At 47.7% G+C, this 22,160-nt stretch overlaps 7 protein-coding genes across 7 annotated transcripts; 4 read left to right on the plus strand and 3 right to left on the minus strand.

Moving 5' to 3' along the window:
- Window positions 1-1,093: 1,093 nt before the first annotated feature.
- Window positions 1,094-5,482, plus strand: L228DRAFT_267074 (hypothetical protein; the record flags this gene model as incomplete). The annotated part of the gene is made up of 8 exons (XM_018334946.1): window positions 1,094-2,221; window positions 2,283-2,730; window positions 2,787-3,199; window positions 3,260-3,736; window positions 3,794-4,039; window positions 4,107-4,287; window positions 4,342-5,285; window positions 5,366-5,482. The coding sequence occupies 8 exons, from the start codon at window positions 1,094-1,096 to the stop codon at window positions 5,480-5,482; spliced, it is 3,954 nt and encodes a 1,317-aa protein (XP_018190323.1).
- A 455-nt stretch (window positions 5,483-5,937) lies between these two features.
- On the minus strand, window positions 5,938-6,733 carry L228DRAFT_267075 (hypothetical protein; the record flags this gene model as incomplete). Its single annotated transcript, XM_018334947.1, has 2 exons — window positions 5,938-6,044; window positions 6,208-6,733. 2 exons carry the CDS (start codon window positions 6,731-6,733, stop codon window positions 5,938-5,940), a joined length of 633 nt encoding a protein of 210 aa, XP_018190324.1.
- A 1,020-nt stretch (window positions 6,734-7,753) lies between these two features.
- L228DRAFT_245774 (class II peroxidase) lies at window positions 7,754-9,563 on the minus strand. The gene is made up of 3 exons (XM_018332248.1): window positions 8,960-9,563; window positions 8,775-8,896; window positions 7,754-8,713 (listed from the first exon to the last, which is right to left on the minus strand). Exons 1-3 carry the CDS (start codon window positions 9,358-9,360, stop codon window positions 8,121-8,123), a joined length of 1,116 nt encoding a protein of 371 aa, XP_018190325.1. The 5' UTR covers window positions 9,361-9,563; the 3' UTR covers window positions 7,754-8,120.
- Window positions 9,564-9,969: 406 nt separating this feature from the next.
- Window positions 9,970-13,742, minus strand: L228DRAFT_245776 (hypothetical protein). The gene has a single exon (XM_018332249.1). The coding sequence runs from the start codon at window positions 13,568-13,570 to the stop codon at window positions 10,382-10,384; it is 3,189 nt and encodes a 1,062-aa protein (XP_018190326.1). The 5' UTR covers window positions 13,571-13,742; the 3' UTR covers window positions 9,970-10,381.
- Window positions 13,743-15,104: 1,362 nt separating this feature from the next.
- L228DRAFT_245777 (MFS general substrate transporter) lies at window positions 15,105-17,255 on the plus strand. The gene is made up of 6 exons (XM_018332250.1): window positions 15,105-15,330; window positions 15,408-15,588; window positions 15,644-15,801; window positions 15,868-15,990; window positions 16,054-16,464; window positions 16,526-17,255. The coding sequence occupies exons 1-6, from the start codon at window positions 15,315-15,317 to the stop codon at window positions 17,119-17,121; spliced, it is 1,485 nt and encodes a 494-aa protein (XP_018190327.1). The 5' UTR covers window positions 15,105-15,314; the 3' UTR covers window positions 17,122-17,255.
- A 247-nt stretch (window positions 17,256-17,502) lies between these two features.
- L228DRAFT_228855 (GroES-like protein) lies at window positions 17,503-19,737 on the plus strand. Its single transcript, XM_018330483.1, has 5 exons — window positions 17,503-17,844; window positions 17,914-18,146; window positions 18,208-18,418; window positions 18,483-18,931; window positions 19,013-19,737. The coding sequence occupies exons 1-5, from the start codon at window positions 17,673-17,675 to the stop codon at window positions 19,301-19,303; spliced, it is 1,356 nt and encodes a 451-aa protein (XP_018190328.1). The 5' UTR covers window positions 17,503-17,672; the 3' UTR covers window positions 19,304-19,737.
- A 153-nt stretch (window positions 19,738-19,890) lies between these two features.
- L228DRAFT_255603 (hypothetical protein) lies at window positions 19,891-22,116 on the plus strand (the record flags this gene model as incomplete). The annotated part of the gene is made up of 2 exons (XM_018333892.1): window positions 19,891-20,167; window positions 20,729-22,116. The coding sequence occupies exons 1-2, from the start codon at window positions 20,017-20,019 to the stop codon at window positions 22,114-22,116; spliced, it is 1,539 nt and encodes a 512-aa protein (XP_018190329.1). The 5' UTR covers window positions 19,891-20,016.
- Between the last annotated feature and the right edge of the window lie 44 nt (window positions 22,117-22,160).

A 22,160-nucleotide genomic window follows, 5' to 3' on the forward strand; every position in this document is an offset into this window, starting at 1 on the left:
TGTTTTTTTACTTGTTAAAGGGTTACACCACGACTTTGCCTACCTCTTGAACCTCCTAACATGATCTTGAGGCATACTTTTTAACGTCAGTGGAAGAGCAAAATAGGTTTTTAGCAGGACCGCGTCTGCTCCACCCTGCTTGCTTCTCTTCCTTGGGTAAGCAGGACTATTTATCAGACGAACAAATATGGATATTATTTACATAGAACGTTACCTTCATGATTCAATACAATTAATATAAATCAGGACGATATGCCTACGTACAATTGAGCTTTGTTAAATGCCCCTCATCAATCACATTTGTGCGAGGCTTAGTTGTATCCAAGGAATTGCTGTGCAAGCTGTCTCCGATGCCAAGACTCACCCTGGAGCCATTATTAATAGTACCAGCTCCTACAGGCAAAGAATTGACCCGTCTCTGCCAAATTACGAGGACGGCGTGGGAGGCAGCCAGGCAGCTCATGACCGCCCAAGATTTGCCAGCTTGTGCCTCATAAATTTGAGCGTTCACCACAAGCTCCTACTTGCGACGGCCAGAATATAGGATGAAGATAATGAACCTGCGAGGACTCGTTGGCGCATTATTAAACAGAGGTTTCCTGAAAACGAAATATGACAATTGCAGCTAGCTACGACGATCTTCCGTGGGAATCACCCGCCTTCGACCATTAAGCACAGCTAGCTCCGGCTCTAGATTGCAGGACATGCCTATTTCTCTTTTCTATGGTCGGTATAGGTGCCGGGCATACACTTCGGGACAATTCAATTGAGCTGCAAAATATGACGAACGTTTTTCCCCACCCGACCGGGATTTGTTTAGCGGACTCGTACCTAAACTGCATCATAACTTACCTAAAGTTTACCCGAAAGCTGGAGCAATTTACTCGTAACGAACTTGGACGAGCGGGAGAGGAAAGTTGGAATGCCGAAAACGTCATTCTAATTTTCGAGATCGACAACCTGTTGCAGCGCTGATCTCCGGGGAATGGTGATTTTCATCTGGCCAAAAACAAACAACTACACGCTTCAGATGCCATTCCATCCCACTGAACTGTTGCGCACAGGCGTTAACTGAAGCTGTTGATGATTAGTCATGTCTGGAGCCGATGACGTTGAAGCTCACAAATCCCGGCGGAAGTTCGGAGGTCCGTATAGTGGTCAGCACCCTGTACCGACGATCCAAGGCTACGAACAACAGCGCCAATATCGTCAATCGCTGGCACGTTCGAATGAAGATGCAGACGACGTTACGCAAGAGAATGGTGATTCTCTTTCCAGCCCCCAGACGAGCAATGTTGGAAAAGATGCAAGTCAGCCTGCGCAACGGACTGTAGAGCCCGTCTATCAAAGCGAGAACAAGAATATACCGCGTGCCGCAATCGAGTCCGACCAGAATAATGCCCAGGGATCGAGAGATCGGGAGCGCGAGAAGCAAAAGTCTAGTCGAGGACAGAAAACTGGAGACACACAGCCTGATGAAGAGACTCCCAAGGACACATCACAAGCCGTTGCCGGAGCTTCGAGTCAAAAAGAGAAAAGAAAGGTGCTAAAGCATCTAAAACGAAACAATGCCGAGCGTGAGGTAACAGATCCGGTAACTCATCTACCGGTTCAAATTCACGATTTTACGAATGCTGAATTAAAGCGCGTTCCACAAAATGAACCATCTTTTGGTTCGCAGCTCTGGTCTGCAACTGGCCTCGATGCCAAAAATAAAAGCGATGAGCACCTTAGCAGGGAGAAAGAGTCCCTTCAGGAGACACACGCTGGCTTGGAAATGCTCTTCCCTCCGCCAGATTTACAGGAGACTTCCGATGAACTCAGAAACACCGTCCAACACGTGTTGACAACGACGATCTGGTTGGCAATTTTATCATCATTTTCACTAGTCAGCATGGTATTTCTCTTTCGGATCTACCGGACAGAGAGCCATGGTGCTTGGCGCAATATCGAAATGAATAACCCTCTGGTTACTTTAGTTATGATAGTAGCGGGCATTATCCTCATTGGGACTGCACTGAGCTGGGGCCTTCATCGCTTTGCCAATAAGAAAATGCAAGGCGTTTGGGAAAGCGAGGTCTGGGAGTCAAAACGCAGACAAGGTCAGGAACAAGTCAATACCTCTGTTCCCGAATCTGTCGAATGGCTAAATTCGCTTGTTGGCTCTATTTGGCCCCTTGTTAATCCCGACCTTTTTACCAGTTTGGCTGATACATTGGAAGTAAGTCTCCACGCTCCAACACTAGATTTTCGGACACTAATCGTTCATTTCCGCCGTCCAGGATGTCATGCAAGCCAGTCTTCCAAAGCTGGTGCGCATGGTAAGCGTTGAGGATCTTGGCCAAGGAAGTGAAGCCCTGAGGATTCTTGGTGTGAAATGGCTTCCAACTGGCGCGGCTGCACGATCGGTATCTTTGGATGGCCAGTTAAAGAGCCAACAAAGCCCGAATGATAGAATGATTCCTGGTGCCAGTCAGGAGACAATTGATGACTCTACGTCGACAGACCAGGGAGCGGAAGGCGAATCAGGGGGACGACAAAACTCTGGCCGAGATACCCCCGAGGATGAGGAAACTGTTGCAGAAGGAATGGAAGCCGAAGAAGGGGATTTCGTCAACGTTGAAATTGCCTTTGCATACCGCGCGAGGCCCGTTTCAACGAATCTTCGAAATAAAGCTAAGAACGCACACCTCTATATCGCATTTTATCTTCCTGGTGGTCTCAGATTTCGTGAGTGCTCTACGATTCCTTCTGTTCTTATACAAGCTTATGCTTATACGCTCCAGCGGTCTGGGTTGAATTAAGAGGACTCGTGGGGTGCGTGCGCATGAGGTTACAGCTCACACCTGACCCACCTTTCATCGCCCTTTCGACTTTCACCTTTTTAGGGCAACCCAAGGTGGATCTTTCATGCGTCCCGTTGACTAGCCGCGGACTCAACATAATGGATCTTCCCCTCATTTCTAGCTTTGTACAAAGTTCTGTTGATGCTGCTATGGCGGAATATGTTGCACCGAAAAGCTTGACTTTGGACCTTAAAGATATGCTTATCGGTGACGACTTCAAGAAGGATGTTCTCTCATACGGGGTCGTTGTCGTTCACATTAAGCGCGCGATGGATTTTAAAGAAGGGGATCCGGGGTTTGGCGTACTCAAAGAGGGCACTGCTGACCCTTACGTTTCAGTCGCATGGGCCAAGGTGTGTATTGACGACCCCCACTACATCAATTTAATAATCCGCTGACCCGACCGGCTATAGTTTGGTAAGCCCGTGTGGTCTACAAGGCTTCTACTTAATGAAATGAAGCCTGTCTGGGATGAGATGGCATTCGTTTTGGTGGGGCCAGAGGAAGTTAACGCGGAGGAGAGACTACGCCTACAGCTGTGGGACTCGGATCGTTATACGGCTGATGATGACCTCGGTCGTATCGAAGTCGATCTTAAAACGATAATGAAGAGCCCGAAGTCGAACGGGTCCATGTGGGACAGAACCGATGACTTTCAAGCTCTGGATTCGAAAGAGTCAATGCCCGGACGTTTAGAATGGAGCATTGGGTATTATTCAAAGACACCAATCCAACCTTGCCAGATCCAGCATCAAAACGCTTATCCCGAAATCAAAAGTATTGAACAACTGAAGGAGGTTGTGTCGGACACAGCTCAGAGAAAATTGCGAGAAGCATCGAATAAAGATGAGGCATGCGAGCTTGAGCAGATTAAAGCTCAGGATATGAAGGTAAGCAGAGTATCACTTTTTCCGAATTGACGTGTTCCGAGCCTTACTGTGACCAAGACACGAGAAGACTCCATGATCATATCTTCTCCACCACCGGACGATTACCCGAGCGGCATATTTTCCATACAGGTCCATCAGATTACGGGACTCGAACTCGAAAAAATCAAGAAGCAAAGAAATCCAAAAGATCAACAGGATGTGGAGGGGGTTGCTGGTGATCTCCCAAGCAGTTACTGCAATATCATCTTAAACCACCAGACTATATTTCAAACCAGGACAAAACCGAAGAATCCAAAGCCTTTTGTAAGCTACGGCATTCATTTTTTTTTCTTCCCCGATTGAATTCCACAAAACCTAACTCCTGCTTCAGTTCAATGCGGGCACCGAACGATTTATCCGCAACTGGCGAAACACAGAGGTGATTGTAGCGGTTCGCGATTCACGGGTGCATGAGGATGATCCTTTACTGGGAATTATTGTCTTGCCGCTTGGGAAGATTTTTGAAAACCGCTCCCAGGTCAACGACTTGTACCCGTTAGCTGGAGGATTAGGTAAGATTTCCCATCCTAGATACTTTGTTACGAGTGATTTGTTGATTGTACCAGGCTATGGACGGGCGAGAATTTCCATGGTATTCCGGTCTGTTCAGCTTCAACCTCCCAAAGAACTACTTGGATGGGAATATGGGACTTTGGAGATTCGATCGGGAATCAAGTCTAAGGATCTACCTCACGACCTCTCCTCCTTGCGACTCTCGTTCCGCACGTCTGCTGGAAAGGCCAAAATGCACAGTTCCAGATCAGGTGTCCTCTCTAGTCATCATTCCGATGCTGATGACACTACTTGGAACAGCACGCACTCTCGGCGCGTCTATCTTGCCGTTCGCAAACGCTACAGCACATGCTTATTGATAAGCTTTCGGCGTAACGCTCTGGGACCAGACAAGACGCCCGCTTTTTCAATTCTTTGGCTCAAAGACGTTCCCGATGACGAACCTCGCACATTGGATTTGCCTGTTTATCGCTCTTCAGAAGTCCGTGTCTCCCGAGCGAGGTCGAATTGTCTATCTGCCGAGGAACTGCCAAAACCAGTGGGATACATTACGCTTTCCCTTATCTTTTATCACGGCTTAAGTGCGCATCACATATCCCTCGCTCGGTCTGACTCATCTGTGGGAGTCGTGTGTGAGGTTCTGGAAACTGCCCAGCAAAATTACGATTCTCGACCAGGAGATGGAACCAGCTCAGACGAGGATTCTAATGAAGCTTCGGATAATTCAGAAAGCGATTCGGGCGATGATGATAATGAAGATGGTGAGAAACAGCATGACATTGGAGATAGAGGTTCAACAAAATTGGATGACCATAAGACGGATTCTCCCAGCTTTGAGAGACCTTCCGGACCTTCCATGACAAGCAATACACATAGAAGCAAGCGCAGCGAGAATCTTCAGGCAAGCGGTAAAAGAGGTCCCATTGATACTATTCGAGATTATCAAGTACATCGAAAGCAATTGCACCATTCTCATCGAGGTGCAATGCAGTGGAGGGTATGTATTCCTAACTACCCTGCATCTGCGTCATACATCTTGAAAAAGTTCAGAACTAATATATTACTCTTCACGTGTAGGCTCCTCGAACGATGGCCTGGGCACTGACCAAAGTTAAGAACACTGGTACCGGGGTGGTAGGGGGTATATTCAAGCGTCACGGCGACCGTGAGCCGGATATTGAGACTGAAGTATGACGTTGTGATCTGTTTTCTCCCTCCGTTAATAGCATAGATTCAGCCGACTGCACTTTACTGTAGATAATGTTTTTGAAGCGTTCACACATTTTCATTGGCGTCGATTAAGTTTCAAGGACTCTGGTTTTTTATAGATAGGACGGATTCTGTAAATACGCATGGACTGCATGTTTTGGCAATGATTGTCTAACGACGCTAGGAATTTTGATGAATATCTTCGATACCATTTCCCCCCCAATTCTTCTTTTTTGTTCTTTCTTCTTTCGATTGTTCTATTATTACTCTATTCTTCTTGGCAGAGTCCAGATAATTTTTTATACCCATGTCTCTCACGCTCACAACGTCTATCCAAAATATGCGGCTCGCTAGCGGTCAAATTGTCTTCATTTCCCCACCACACTTTATCCCTCTGCTCCATGACCCAAGAAGACATTGTACTAGGCTAAATACCCAGTTCAACTCGCTTTTCCCAGGTCGATTTCCACACAGCCACTTGGGACCGACACCGTGTCTCCGACCTTAATCAGGGCATAGAGCTGGGTGATACCGAGCGATGTGTCGCCTGCAACAAATCCCGTTCACTCAGTCAGCATCCGTTTCTGATCAGTCATGGCAATCTTCTCAATCTATAGCTTTATCCGCTCGTTTACCCGAAGCCAGACCCAGCTCACAATCGATATTTTCTTGAGCACCATTCCTGGAAGGAAAAAGAAAGGTAGACTCACATGCCAAAAACCCATCAAATCCAGCAACGGCCGACGTCCACAGCCCCGGCTGCGGTCCAGTATCGTACCCAAACCCTACCGTCCCATTCTCAGGCTCAATCGCGACCGGCACTGCCGTCGATTGTGCTACGCTACCGCTTGGAATCTGCAGCGTCCAGCGGGACTCTGATGCAGACGCATCAAAGTCAAGCAGCACTTCAAATGTCGTCGTATTGGTAATGTACCCCTCCACTGCGAGCGTCTTGTTCGACGTAAATGCCGCCGCCAACACACTTGTTCCGGAACCGCTGCCGGTGGAGTACGCGTAGAGGTATTCCCCCTCATGCGGCACGGGCGAGTGGCCGTACCATGGCGGCCGCTGGACAGTGTAGTAGCTTGCCGAAGAAACGGTGTCGCGGCGCTGAGCACCGTCCGGCGGCAAAAGAGATGCAGATGCGAGCGATGCGAGCGATGCGAGCAATGAGAAGGATGAGAGGAGTGCCAACGCCGTGGTGGAAATGGCGAGACTCGATGGGTTGAAATGCATTTTTTCTTTCCCTTGCTGTGTCTTGTTTCCTTTTCCCTTTATTTTCTTCTTCTTTTCTTCTTTTCCTTTTTTCCACCTGTATTCTTTTTGTATCTTCCGGTCAATCGTAACGTGATGTTGGTAAGAAGCTCATAAAAGAGATAATATGAGATATACCAGACCAAAACACGAATCACTCAATCCATTCGTCTGACCAACCTGACCAACTCTCGAACACGATATTTGCATTCTTATATACATGTATATAGATGGATGCCCCAGAAGGTTCTAAGCATTAGATACATGCATACGTGCCCACTAAACTTTCTTAATACGAGACAAGGTAGACATCTTTGGCCGTTTCCAAGAGCTTCTCGTACTCGCTACACGATCACAACTGTCCGAGAGAGCCCGGTATCACGCGAACTTGGCTGCTATGATTCCATGAAGTGTCGGGTAGCAATGTAGTATACTGTATACAACTGGTCAGGAATGAAGTGAATAATCAATGATTACAAAATCCTAGCCAAATCGAGGTCCCTTAAAGTGACAAAGGTAGCGGGAGAGAAATGTACGGCTTTTGTCGAACTACTGACTTACATGTCTAGCCTAGAAGGCGTTGGTAGATCCGCATACCCGCGTACCCGTGTACAGATCGTTGGCGGTCTTGACAGTTAGCGTTCAATGTAACGTCATGTATGTTAAGTACCTAGTATTCCGACTTTCAGTTGACTTTTTTTGGGACCATTATCGAATTATAAAGCAATTACACGAGGCTGAAACACACCGTAGGATACCGTAAGTGGGACAGAATGTTCAGTATTCCAATAAGTTGTAACGGCAGCGCGGTGTCGGCGTAGAAGGGTCCCCCCTGTAAGTTCGTATACATTGTACTGGACTTCGGATAGATGTCGTACTTGATGGTGTTGTAGTAAACAAATGTGGGATTGAGAGCGCATTTGTAATGCTTAGTTTGTTTAGTCATGGACAAGGGTTTTGAAACTCGTATGGCAGTCTCTGCGATATAAGATACCTTATTTAGCCCGACAATTCGTGCCTATGAGTTACATTGTCTGGTGACATTGGATGAAGACGTTCGACGTTCCCAGCTTTTCTCTCAGAACAATGTGATGAACTAAACGACAATATTAGAATCAATATGCCTTTATAGATCTAGTTTAGTGTATCTCTAATAGATCTAGCCGTGGCGAGCGTAGGCCGCCATGCTTTAAAATGCCACTGCTGGCTGTGACGCAGATGGAGGTGAAGAATTAAGTACAAGATGCTGCAACGCTGGAGAATATTTTCGCAAAAACAAAGCTGATATCACACCAAGAAAAATCGCAATCCATTCAAACAAAAGCCTTACAAGAACAGAAATGTTTCAAACGACAAAAGGTTCGTTGGTTCACTCGTCAGTGCTAGCCTTGAAAGTGAATCTGTCGCTCTCGGAGCTGGTAAATGGTACACCAAGTTCGAAAAGCTTGACAACGCAGTCCCGGAATTCGCCAAAGAACACATCATTGTCTTTGGCAAAGCGCTCGACATGTGGCTTGAAGGCCTTGTCTTTGACCAGAGCCATGTCGGTGGGAAGCATCATGAGCGACTTGCTGGACTTGTCCTGGAACTGCTTGGGGCCGTTCCACTTTCTCCAGTTCCACTGCTCATCAAGCAGGAGGCGGTAATATTCGTTGGTAAGGACAGTAGGACTGAAAGTCCATGGGCCGTCATAGCCACTACGGTCCGTGTGGCAGCGGCCAAGAGCATGGGCACCACTAAGAGCAACGATTTCGCGGTCATCGAATCCCATGCGGTGGAATATGGCTCGAAGGTGGCTTTGCTCCTTAGAGCCATCGGGAAGACGTCCATCAGGCGTGCAGAAGCTCACGTCACGATCTTGACGACCGGGTCTCCATGGAATCTTGGGTCCCTGCATCTCCTGAATGGCACAGACGCCGCCAAGGGTCCAGAGATCGGAGTGGGTAATCCAAGGGAATTGTGCTACAAACGCGTTAGCAACACTAGAAAGCATGGCTTTTGAATTGCTGTGAGGCCCGCAAACCTTTGATGGGCTCAAGGAAGTCGCGAGCGGCTTTCAGGCCAGCATTAGCTCCGTGGTCACCCTCTGGAGCAAATCGCATAGTGGCTCCATTGGAGCCACCAGTGCCGGTCTCCTTGTCGTATCTGTCAATTATGGTAAGAGTACGCTCTTTTCCAAGATATAGGGAATGGTAATATGCTACTCACGTTCCACTGGCGTGCCAGGCAAGTCTCAGAAGAACAGGGCCATAACTGCCATCATCATAATCGTCGTGCTCCTCAAGTGCTTTGGCAATGGCATCGTACACAGCCTGGAAATCCTCCTTCTTGGGCGTGAAGACTTGCGGCTTGCTCTTCTCCGCCACTTCGCCTGCGCTGGTGCTCTTAGAGTAGAAGTAGTAGCCAGCACCGCCGGCAGCTACCAGACCCAGACCCCACGCAAGGCCAGAACCACCAGACTTGGGGGAGGCTTCAGTAGCAAATCCGCGGTGTGAATTGCGCACTGCTTGTCTTGGGAGCACAGCACGAGCATTCGATTTCGCAGCAGCTCGGAAGGAAAGCCCGGAACGCAAGGCGGAGCGAGAGAAAGTTCTCGCGGCAGAAGCCATTTTCACAAAGCTAAATTGGAAGATTTCAATGTTTATTTCAAGATAGCAGAGCGTCTATGCAACCCGAAGATCGAATTGAAAGAATGACTTAATGGAAAAGGGGACAAGAAAAGAGTAGATTGGAATAGGCCACGTGGAAACGTAACGCTTGAGGAGATGAGCAAAGAGGAGATCCGAGTAGGTACAGGAGAGCTTATATGGGAGATAGGCGCTGTAGATAGGATTACAGTTGGTAGCTACTGGATTACAGACCTCGGCAGGGATTGGATTAGGGGACCGAGGGGACCGACAACTCCATGACGAGCACGACCCACAAATTTCCCCAGACGACAGCCCAAGCGAAGGGCAAGTAGCCAATGGGATATTGCAGATTTCCTGCTGACAAGCTCAATCCATTTTTGGGTTCTAGAACCCGAATGCCTTACTAAATCCCATCACAACGACCCCTTTCAACCCTGTCATCAACCTCGCCCAACTAAAATTTTTCTTTTTTTTTTTCTTTTTTTGCAAGATGGCATCATTGCGAAGATAATTTATAAACATGTTTCTTTTGGCAAAACTACGGATTTGATTATTAAAGCACCAATTTGCCAAGGAAAAGGTTTTCAGAATCGATTCCATTGATTGTTAATAAATTTCAACGTCTGATATTAGATAACTCTCCCGATCTTATGGGCCCAGGCTCTCCCCTATAGACCATCGCTTGCCTGGGAAGAAAGAATAATGACCATTGCGCTTAAAGTACAAGTAAGAACAGTTCATATCAGAAAAGTTTGTACAGATTGATGAAGATCATCCGACGCCGAAGAAGTAAAGTTAGACCTGCCCGGATGCTCGCATGATAAGACAAATTAACATGGTAACTGTCGCGCAATGGGGTATCATGCAATTCAAGAAAATTGCAGCAGAAAGGCAATAATGCATGCACCGAAACAAGAGACAAGGCAAAAGCCGAGTCAAGACAACGCTGAAAGCTTTTCTGCAGAATTCAGAGGCCATTAGATCGTGAGAGTATAGTTAATCATCCCTGATGGGTGAGGGGAAAGAGTTCATCGAAAACGGCGACGGCGAATTGCGCGCCTGGGTCCGATGAAGAGCTGCATGCCCGGAGAGCTTGACTGAGTTCCTTGTCGCTGGGCAGAGAGAGAAGCTCTCTATCCCAGTCATTCAAGTTGTGAGTGCTCGAGTAATGAGTAATAAGCTCGCCAAAGCCATGGGCTTTTGACCAATTTTTGGCCCGTTGAGCCGTGGGGCTGGAGACACAATGGCCACATTTGACGTGATTAAACACATCGTAAAGCCCGCGAGTAATCAAGACCTTGTCAAGTGAATGGATGAGATGGAAGTAATACATAAATTGCACGGGCCCACCCATCGTCATTTTGCGAATGCCATACTCAAAGGCAATCTGCCTTTTGAATTCGGTTGCGAGCGAAGCGTTTAAAAGTCGTGTCACCGCGTAGACGACATTCTCAACAAAGTCCCAGGGTGCATTCCCGCTAATCGAAGAAGGCCGACGCCCCTCAAAAGCTGACACACCTTCACCAGCATCGTCATGGGAAATGGGTGCAAGAACGTAGGGACGGTCATCATCTGGATCCCATCGGCCAGTTGCGTTATGATGCTCTGCCAGAGCGGGTAAATTGACCGGCCATTCAATGGTACACCAAGGAAACATATGTCCAGACGGCAACGCTTCCTCACGCAGTCTTCTAAAATCTCCGACGTGGCAAGCGTGTTTCTCATGGATGTGGTGGAATAGGTCCTCAAAAGTGAACCGGTGACGAATGTCGTTCCTGACACAGCCGGGACACTTCAAAAACTTTGCTGCCCGGATCCTAGCAGGGTCATCCCAGCTGTCAATGAGGGGACTAATTTTGAGGGTGTAGACCCCCCTCGCATCGTCAAGCAAAAGCCTATAATGGGCCCATCTATTCTCAATGCTGACAACATTGCAGGATTCGTAATACAGAGCTCGCACGTTGCGGAGCGCCACCAGGATGAAGTCAGCATCAGGAACGTGGGAAGACTGTAATCTTTCAAGGACGTGATCGGCCACCGCCAAGAGCCGGACTTGTTCAAGCGCTGAAAATGGAAGCCTTGAAGCTGCAAGCGCCTCGTATCCCGCACGTCTCTGGTTTGTGATTTCGACATTCTCCCGCGCCTGCCGGATTTGCAATTCCGCTCTTTCGGCCTCTTCACGCTCCTGCAGCAGCTTTGGCAGCAAGATTTCCCAAGAACGCAGACTCGGAGGTTTTGCAATTTCAATCGCGCGCTTAAAAGCAGGCATGAGCTGGAGCACGCTCTCGGTGATTGGTGGGTCCAGCTCCACGGCTCGAACAGTAAAATAATCAACGCGAAAGCCCCTCCAGGCAGCGGTCTGCCTCTTCTCTTCCCGGGACCGCGTTTCGACCCAGTCCTCAATCAGCTGGATCCTGCTCAAATGCTCCTTGGCTTGCGCCTCTTTGATGCTGTACCACTGCTCGATCTCCTCCTCAGTTTTACTTTCCGTCGAACCCAGCCCCTGGCCAATGAATTCCTTGTATTCGTGCAAGATAGAGAGAAAATCGGCCCAGAGGAACACTCTTTGACGCGAATGGCCCGATCTTTGCCATGAGCGCGGATAGAATCCAGCACTTTCATATCCTCCCCAAGAATCAATTACACCATGAGGAATGCACTCCATCAGTCGAGGGTACGCGTCACGAATTCCGGCAGCAGCACTTTCCTGCAAGTAAAGAAGATTGTTAACGGCTATCGCGAGGTTTCTATAAGAGGATTCCATTTCACTCACCTTCATCACCTTCGCATTAAAGCACGCCCAGCACCATCGTTTCTGAAATGCCCAGTAGCATTTGCGGATCCTCGTATTCTCGCAATTCATACAACCAACACCATCGAGCAGGTTGGAGTAATCCCATTCTTTCATCCCCGGAAGAGGGCCGGGCATCCCTGAACCATAATATTGAAGTCGATTCTCTCGCCAAGCAGATTCATAGGAGAGAGCGTGATGAAAGGCCTTGTTGATACGCCGCGCACGAGCCAAAAAGCGTGGCGGACAGAACGACAGGATATGAAGCCAAACGTCCATTGGAACTTTCGCAACAACTTCCCTTCCCTTTCGAAGCCGTGTCGGTTTGGATTCTCTTATGCGCTTTGCATTTGCATCCAACTGTTGTGGAGCTTTGCGCTTGCCATGAGAGTAGGTAGCATCTTGCTCATGAGTGTCTTGCAAGTCAGAAGGAACGAGGATCCGGAAGGAAGGTTCGGTATTCTTTGTCTCGTTTCTCAACTTTTCAAGGGCTTGAGAACCGAGTATAGTTGGCAGTGTCTGGTTCGAGGCCGCAAAGGAATGTCTGTTCTCATCTGTACGATGAGCCGTCAAAGGATAATTTCCGACTGCCTCAATCCTATGAAGTGCATTTGTTGGAGCTGAGGATGGACAAGAGGATGTTAATGACAACATTTGACTGCATTGTTGCGGCACTTCGTTGATGCGTGCTATCCCTGGTGCCGAATGAAATGTTTCACCAGCAGAATCGGAAATGAGCTCCCCAGGATAGTACGTCGAAGAATTTGTGAGTGGGTTCAGCCAGTCATGAGGAAGATTAGTCCCAACGTAGGGAGATGGAGAAGCATCGTAAGAGGAGTTCACTGCGTTATGAGGAGCACTAAATCCATCGTCGCGAAATGCCGAGCTAAGGTATGAGTTCACCCGAAAATAAGGAGGGCTAGGTCCAACATATTGGGATGGCGCAGGAACGTGAGAAGAGGAATTCATGCCGAAGCGATCGTTCCAAGCTTCATCGTCAGACAAGTAGGACTCATAAGCCAAGTTTGCCCTATGATTGACATAACCTCTCGCATAACCCATGCTGTTGTGAACGATGCCAGACTGAGCAGGAAAGCTCACAGTTGATGTAAGATTGATACGAGGATCAAGAGAATGAGAAGCGGAAGGTGCCACTGAGCCGTTTTGAACTAATCCTGAAAAAGGCTGAACAGTAGAGGACGGAGACTGCTGAATAGCAGTTGCAGCTGCCCTTGGCGCGGGAGCTTGTTGATCACAGTTCAAAGCAGAGGGCATGGCTGCGTAGCTATTGCCATGATCATGACGATAATTCCGAGAGTCCATCTCTGCGTTGTCACCTCTGCTGGTCCTGAATGGAGCAAACGCGTGACTCGTTTGACGAGGTGGAGGACCTGCCATCCTGGACACAAAAGGCTTCCTGTCAGGCCATCGGCTTCTATCGCTGGAGAGTTCTTGATATCTTGAAAGAAAGGAAAATGAGTTTCACCCTACTGAAGAAGGATGATGGAGACTGATGTGTATTTTGAAGGGCGTAAGGGTCTGGATGGCAGTGGCCAATAGACAAGGCCAGACTCTCATTGTCGATCACTACTACAAGTGAACGAGGGGCAGAATAGACCACTTTATTTTCGCTTAAGGGCCAATCGCATGTCTCACACTCTCGTTAACTGCAGCGGGCCGTTGTTTATCTATCGTACCCCAAGTTATCGATAGCAGCATAAGGCTTCATCCTCAACGTCAGTTATCGTTCTGCAGTATACATCGATGTGTAAGGGATCCCTGATCTAAATCCTCTTCTTTTCCACTGCACAAGAAAAGGTGCCTTTAAATGTAAAATGTACCTTATGTGAGGTAGATCAAAATCTTTGTCAAGGGTACTGAGCCGTGTACGGCCCACCAGTCGAAGAAGGCTGATCGAGAGTCCCCTCCTCAATTTTTACACCTGAGGTCACTGGAACAATTTACCTACCCTGGGTTATTTCTTACTTCCGGAGCACCTAAATGCAAACAAAGTATTGCAGACATGTGTCGATTGCTCGAATACCAAACTGCAAAAAGGTGGCGTAGGGTACCGTAACGGAGTAAGTAGCTGGGTTGGGGTCACCGGCGTGGTGTGGCTGCCTTACAATTGAGAACCCCTCGCCCCGCCCCATAATCTGGCGCTCGGATTTAGTTTAGCGATGAACTTACCCGAAGTGGATGAAGAGTTGGACCCCTGGCGGGTTCCGCCTATTCCTTTCGGGGCTGTTCCTGCCTCGGATCTCGGACTTTAGGTTCTTCCCTTTTCGGCCCGTCCAACTCCAAAGGTAAAAAAGGTGACAGGACGATCCTTCCAACAAAAAGAGTCATGATACCGGCGATCCCCATACACAATTTTCTTCCGCGACTGTATTGTCTCACAGTAATGATTTTGTTTACTCTCTGTTTCCTCTATCTCGTTCGATATGGACAGGTCCTATCATTTTTGCTGCCATAGCGACCTATGTCGGAACATTGCCCTGTAGACATTGATTGGGTGATGGCCCGACTCAACTACGAGTACTGGACTCGCAATAAATTTGCTGAATGATCGGTCCCTGTCAGATTAAATTACCCCGCAAACTGAAATAGGTAAGATCTTCCCTCTCTCGCAACACACTTGCGCTGTAACAGCCGTAAAATTTTCTGCTTCAAGCACCGTAGTATTCGCCATTAATCCAGACAAAGAAGAGTTTGAGGGGATGCTCAAGATCATATGAATCATTCAAAAAGATTTTGGATAGAGATAATCCCAGAAATCTCCTTGTACGTAATAATCGCATGGTTAATGGGGATAAAAACATATGGTGGGCGACGCCAAATTTTTTTTCCTTCCCGTCCGGCGATCGGCGGCCGGGGTGACTCGATCTTGACTCAAACCTGTCCGACCTCGCTGTGCGACAGCACGGGGAAGCTTCGTGCATGGCCAACCTTTATAAGCTGCCAGTAACGCAAAATGTCACATATTCCTGTGGTATTGTCTTACTTAACAGTGCCGGATGGGCCAGCAATCCGAGTAAATTTCATTTGTCATTTGTACCATTTATTTTCACCTTGACCTCTGATTCCGATCATTTTGAATGACTTTTGGCGATTGACCGTCGCACGCGAATTTTGAACGAAAATGCGATCTTCTCCAAGTAAATTTCTCCTTCGCATTGACATGGCCTAATGGACGGGTTTTATGCTCGCAAGGATGCTGATTATGCTGTCTTAGAAGAGGACCCCGAGGCGCCAAACGCCTTTCCAATCTATAAGCAAGAGGATGCTCCCATCTTCGATGATGATATCGAGATTAAATGCCCGTCGCATACAACTGAGGCCAAATTAATGGCCAAAGTAGATATGCGAGTAATTCCGTGCCTTTGCATTTTATACCTTTTGGCATTCTTGGATCGGTAATTCCGCCCGTTGAGTATACGCTGTGCCTAGGCCCGACTGACAAAGGATCAGGGTAAATATTTCTAACGCAGCAGTGTTCGGCTTGCCGCAAGATATTCATCTCACAGGCACTGAATACAACACCGCATTAACCATATTTTTCGTTCCATACGTGGTGGCAGAGATTCCCTCAAATATTCTGATGAAGAAGCTGCAGCCGCACGTCTGGTGTACGTTTCCGAACCCAACCGTTCCCGTTATTCTCTTAATGGAAATCTGAAGCTTACACTCTCTAGTATCCGCGTGTATGTTCTTTTTTGGCATAGCCGCTCTCTGTCAAGGCTTTGCCCACAATTATGGAGGGCTTTTGGCGGCTCGATTCTTTCTTGGCTTGTTCGAGTGTGGAATGTTTCCAGGCTGTAAGTTTGCGCGATGCTTATTTTCTGACATTTCTTGACCAAAAATTTCTAATATAATGGCAGGTTTTTACCTCATTGGTATGTGGTATAAACGCTCCGAAGCACAGCGTCGTTATTCCTTCTTCTTTTCTTCGACCACTCTGGCTGGTGCGTTTGCCGGCCTCCTCGCCAGCGCAATTGGGAAGATGGATGGCGTCCGTGGACTGCAAGGCTGGAGATGGGTCTTTATCCTCGAAGGTCTCTTCACCTGCGTCGTCGCAATTATATTCTTCTTTCTCTTGCCAGATTTCCCTGAAACCGCACGGTGGCTGAAAGAGGATGAGCGCGTCTATGTCAAGGCGCGTCTTCAGGTGGATCAAGGGCGATCGGCTGCCGACAAGCCAATTACCCTAAAAGATGTAGTCAATGTCTTCAAAGACTACAAGGTCTTCTTGGGGGCTCTCATGTATTTTGGCCTCATAGTTCCAGGATATGGTGGGTAGCGTTCTTCAAGGATAGACTTGTCTGAAAACCGCTCTAATTTCTTGAACTCTAGGATATGCATACTTTGCTCCAGGCATTATCAAAAGCTATGGATACTCACCAATTAGCACCCAATTACATTCGGTGCCGCCTTGGGCCGCCGCCTTCGGGTTTGCTATGCTCATTGCTTTTCTCTCTGACAAATTCAAACACCGATTCATCTTTGCCTTGATCCCTCTTGCCGTGTGCATCGCGGGCTTCGGAATTCTGATCAAGGTCCACGACAACACTAGACTTCAATACGGAGCGCTATTTCTTGTCGCAATGGGCGCGTACTCTGCCATGCCAGTCATTGTTTGTTGGTTCAATATGAACCTCGGTGGCCATCACCGAAGAAGTGTTGGCAGCGCGTTCCAAGTGGGCTTTGGCAACATTGGCGGTATTATTGCGACATACTCATTCCTTGCAAAAGATAAGCCGAAGTATATCCCTGGATATAGCATATGCATCTCTTTTGTCTGTTTAAGCGTGGTGAGCTGCATTGCCTACTTTTTGGCAACTTGGTCGCAGAACAGAGCCCGCGACAGAACGCCACAAGATCTCAGCTTGACGGAATATGAGAAGACTGAAATGGGGGATCTCAGCCCGGATTATCGATATCTGCTGTGATCATCACGACTTGACGAGTTTTAAAAGCGGTGTATTCCTGCGTACGGCATAACAATTAGCCATTTTTGGATCTCAGTTCTTCTCTTCGAACTTATGTACATAATTTAGTCCATAGTATACTAACTCAACTGGTTAAGCAAAAAGAGAATCAAAACTACCTAGAATTAGTCAACTTGCGTCAGCTGCCTCTCTACCGAATATCCTTTCCCGCTGAGAATCGGTAGTCCGATCGGGAACTTGACTCGGCTGGTATGATCGGCGTGCGGGGAACACACGCGAGGCTTGAATGGTGGCTTTCGCCTGTCATCGCGTCTCCCCACGCCAATGTCGTACTCTTTACGTATACAGTGTTTTGCTTTGTGTGCTTCAGTAAATGCAACACTTGTGGTGCTGTGACGTAGTCGTTACTTTTTGGAGCTTTGTCCTAATATAGGGCATTATCATTTGCGATGGAATTTTGCCGCTGTCTCTATTTATCCTTTTTACTATCTTGTATACAAACACAGGAAATTCCACCCTGAAACCCTTTTGTACGGGATCAAATTGTGGCAATGTCCTTTAGTCAAGCAGCAAACCTTGTTGAAACGGCATTTGGCCATCGTGGCAATACCACAACTGAGCAAGATGTTACCAATCCAGCCAAAGACCGGGCCAAATATGCTGATCCAAGTGGCGAGAAAATGAAAGCACTTGTTTGGGAAGGCAAAAATTCGGTAGCAGTTCGTACGTTAAATAAATGATTATAAAATTTTATCTTTTGTGTTCATGACTGACTAATGACTGTAACATCAGGTGAAGTACCGAAGCCTCGTGTGGTAGAGGATCGAGATGTGGTTTTGAAGGTTACTGGCAGTACCATCTGCGGCAGCGATCTTCATCTTCTCCATGCAGCAATTGTCCAGATGCAGAAAGGTGATATCCTTGGCCATGAGTTCTGTGGCGTAGTGGAATCCATGGGATCCGGCGTGAAAGGACTACAAAAAGGAGACAGAGTGGTTGCTTCTTTCCAGATTGCATGTGGCGATGTCAGTCTCAATCATTGTTCCTCTTTTGCATCGGAGCGAATAAAGCTGACTGTTCGAATAGTGTTTATATTGCAACCAGAAACTATCATCCCAATGCGAGAAGACCAATGCCAATACTCTGGAGCATGGCATGTACGGTAGCCCTACGGCGGGGATGTTTGGCTATTCGCACTTCACCGGAGGATTTGCAGGTGGTCAGGCGGAGTATGTCAGGGTTCCATTTGGGGATGTGAATTTATTGAAACTACCCGATAGTGTACCCGATGAAAAAGGTCTGTCGCATCCTTTCTATCCGAATGGCAAGAATGATTTTCGATGGCTGATATGTACTTCAAGGTCTCTACCTTTCTGATGTACTGGCAACTTCCTGGCATTGCGTTGTCGATACAGGTGTCAACAAAGGTGACGTTGTTGCCATATGGGGTGCGGGCCCCATCGGCCAGATGTGTGCCGATTTTGCATTCCTGAATGGTGCCTCACGCGTCATCATGATTGATAGTAACTGGCGACTGGATTATATCAAGACAAAATATCCCAAAGTCGAAACCCTCGACTACAGCGCTCTTCCTCGCGGCAGCTCTGTCACATCTGAGCTCAAAAACATGGTTCATGGCGGTCCAGATGTTGCTCTCGAATGCGTTGCTGGCGAATATGCCAAGGGATGGGGTCACTACTTTGAGATGCTCTTCGGAATTGAGACAGATACCTCGGAAATTGTCAACGAGATGATAACTTCTGTTAAAAACTTTGGCCGTTGTGGCATTACCGGTGTCTATGCAGGCTATGTAAGTTGACTTTCCTCTACGAATTGCCCCCACCGAAGAAGGAAAAAACAAGTACTAATAATGCTGACGGATGTACAATAGACTAATCATTTTAACATTGGATCCCTTATGGAGCGCGGTGTCCGCCTTATTGGTAATGGCCAGGCACCGGTCCATTTGTACTGGGAAAAGCTTCTTTCTATGATTGAGAAAGGGGAAATCGATCCACTTCGAATGGTCAGCCACAGAGTCTCTCTTGATGATCTAGACACGATTTATCACAAATTCGACAAGCGCGATCGGGCAGATGGATTGCAAAAGATTTTCGTGCAAACGAAATTTTCAGCGCCACCGTCTCCCGGAAGCCCGCAACTCACGAGATTCAAGGAGTAATTTGAACGACAAGCGCGACGATTTTGATCTGCCTTAATCGTCTTTCCTGGTTAAAAGTCCGGGCGGAATACACTTCGCGATGCCCTTACAACCATTGTTCATTTATCGACTCTCTTTTGAGCTACATTGGGTCCTTGCTTCCTTGCTTCATTTCTCTGTTTGAACCTTCCATTACTCTTGGGTTTTAGCCCGGACAAGGGAAGGTACGTAAAATCGGACCCTACGCTATGTTGCTACCGGTACAGGTGGAGAGTTGTGTCAAATCACGATCTTTTTGGTGCACTTGGCAGGAGTATTTTGAGAATCTGGGTCTGGCGATGGGGAGCTTTTCAGCTATTTTTGTTGATAATAATTTTTCTTTTTGTCTCCAAAGGGCATCTCCATAAGAGTCATACCATTTTGTTGTCAAGGCGAACGCGTTATATTCTCAGCAGAATTTCATGTACAGTGCCAATTCGACCGTTGTGCCGTAGATAAATGAACTTCCTCCGCGGCGTGTTCAGTGTAGCGTCGGTTTGCTGACTAAGACCAGACCCTGAACCTGGACGATCTGGATAGAGGCCCGGCAGGGTTGCAAGCAGGCCGTACTCATTCTTACGGTCCAGCTCTATTGGAGTATATGTATCATGCAGCTTCGATGTATACTTTAGCTCAGTGTCGGGCATGTTCTACTTTTCAGAAAATCAATTAGACTCGACACGACAAAGCTACTCATGGAGGAGATTGTAACTGTGGATGCAGATGCAGATGCAAATGCCCAAGGAATTGACCCTATGAAGCATGGCAATCTACTTTATACAACTCCAGGCATCTGTTATGATTCTTTTCATTCAGATCCATCGGCCCCCCCTGGCCCGGATAAAAGTCTGGGCAATGACAACCTCAATGAGCTAGGTGCACACTTAGATTCAGAGTTCTCAAATTTGTCTACGGAGGTTAAAGAGATTGATACAACTTTATCACCATGCCAGATTAATAATTATTCAGTATTACAGCAGCAGCAACAGCAGTCTTTGATAGGGTTTGACATTTTCTGGCCAGCTTCTCAGAATTTAAACTCCGAGTTACTACAATATCCCTTACCAGCATCGTCAAGCAGGCTTGAAGAGCACGATCCTGCACATCAGGGGACCGAATGGACAGCTGAGTTTGGAAACATTCAGAATCTTGGTAGTATTTCTCATAAAAGCCTTGGGGACCAAGAATTTATACACGACTTCAGGAGAATCTCTCCTACCGGCCTCGATGAAAGCTTTGAACAAAATGCAGACAAACTCCCTCATGACATAGGTCATACATGGTCTTGGTCAAATCCAACAAGTCTACACAGCTCAGTGGAAAGCAATACAATTTGGCCCATAAATGAGCCAAGGAACAGGGAGCCGTCTCACTCGGCATCATCTCATGCAACACAAAACGTTGTAGCCCCGCGCTTAAGCAAAGGCCTGCCAAGGCGGAGGAGTATATATCGATTTCAGAGATCAGGACCAAGGACTGCACCAATATTCATTCCTAATGCTTTGCCTGGATATCCTGACCGACATGAAACGCTGGATCCCATGCAAAGATGGCAGCAGTCTCCGCCTGAGGACGAACCGGCATCGCTGTCAGCCATACACAATGCGATAAGGAATGCCTCCAATGTGGAGCCCAATCTCGACCGCCGACCTTCCCAGCAAGGCTCTGGAAGCCTTGACTCTTTCCGCAGCTACGCTCGAGCTGCTTCCACAACCAGCTTCGACAGCAGGAGCACGTCATCCAAGCAGTCTCTCAGCTCAGCACACTCTGCGGCGTCTGAGGAAGGATTTGGCGCACTGCGGCATAAACGGCACGGACGAGTCTCAAAGTCGAGGTGTAAAAGAGGCGACAAAATGAAAGAGCGGCGGCGTTTTCAATGTACCTTTTGCTGCGACACGTTTCGAACAAAGTACGACTGGGCGCGGCACGAAAAGTCCCTCCACATGTACCTGGAAGAATGGGTCTGCGCGCCCCATGGGAACTCTATATTTTCTCCGGCTTCCGGCCGGATTCATTGTGCATTTTGCAATGCGTTGGATCCTAGTCCTGAACATCTTGACGCGCACAACTACAAATCCTGCCGGTCGGAGAGCACTCTGCCGCGCTCGTTCAAGCGAAAAGACCATCTAGTCCAACATCTTCAACTGACGCACAAGCTCGAAACAATACCCAATATTGAGGACTGGAAGGTGAAAGCACCCGACATTGCTTCACGTTGCGGTTTTTGTAATTTGCATTTGTCAAATTGGCAAAACCGGGCTGATCATCTGGCAGCTCATTTTCGCCAGGGATCGACCATGGACGACTGGCATGGAGAGCATGGCTTTGAGCCTTCGATCGCGGCGAAAGTCGTCAATGCACTTCCGACGTACCTCATTGGGCCTGAGTCTCGCAGTCTGGTTCCCTTTTCTGCCACGAGCCCAGGGTGCAAAGACCATTTTGCACAGATTACTTCCCGCCTAGATACTGCAGAAAATGTTCCAAGAGGCACAGACAGCCTAGCGGCGATGAGCTCCCTGGAAGAACCCAGGGTGAATCTATCTCAGCTTGATACATTTGGAAAAGTTCTTACCCTGCACTTGGGGCAGTATGCTCGAGAACAAATGACAAAGGGGGTTCTTCCTACGGATGACATGTTTCAACGAGAGGCACGGAAGGTGTTATTCGACTGTGAAGATTCGTGGAATCAAACTATCGTCGATAATCCAGAATGGATGGCATCTTTCCGACGACAACATGGGTGGGAGAATAGCAATACCGAGCCAGAACGTAGCGCAAGCTCATTCGAGAGATGATGATATCAGATTCCTGCCAACATGGACAGCGGGCCTTTGCATAA

This window comes from Xylona heveae (genome assembly GCF_001619985.1).
Source record: "Xylona heveae TC161 unplaced genomic scaffold L228scaffold_3, whole genome shotgun sequence".
NCBI lineage: Eukaryota > Fungi > Ascomycota > Xylonomycetes > Xylonales > Xylonaceae > Xylona > Xylona heveae.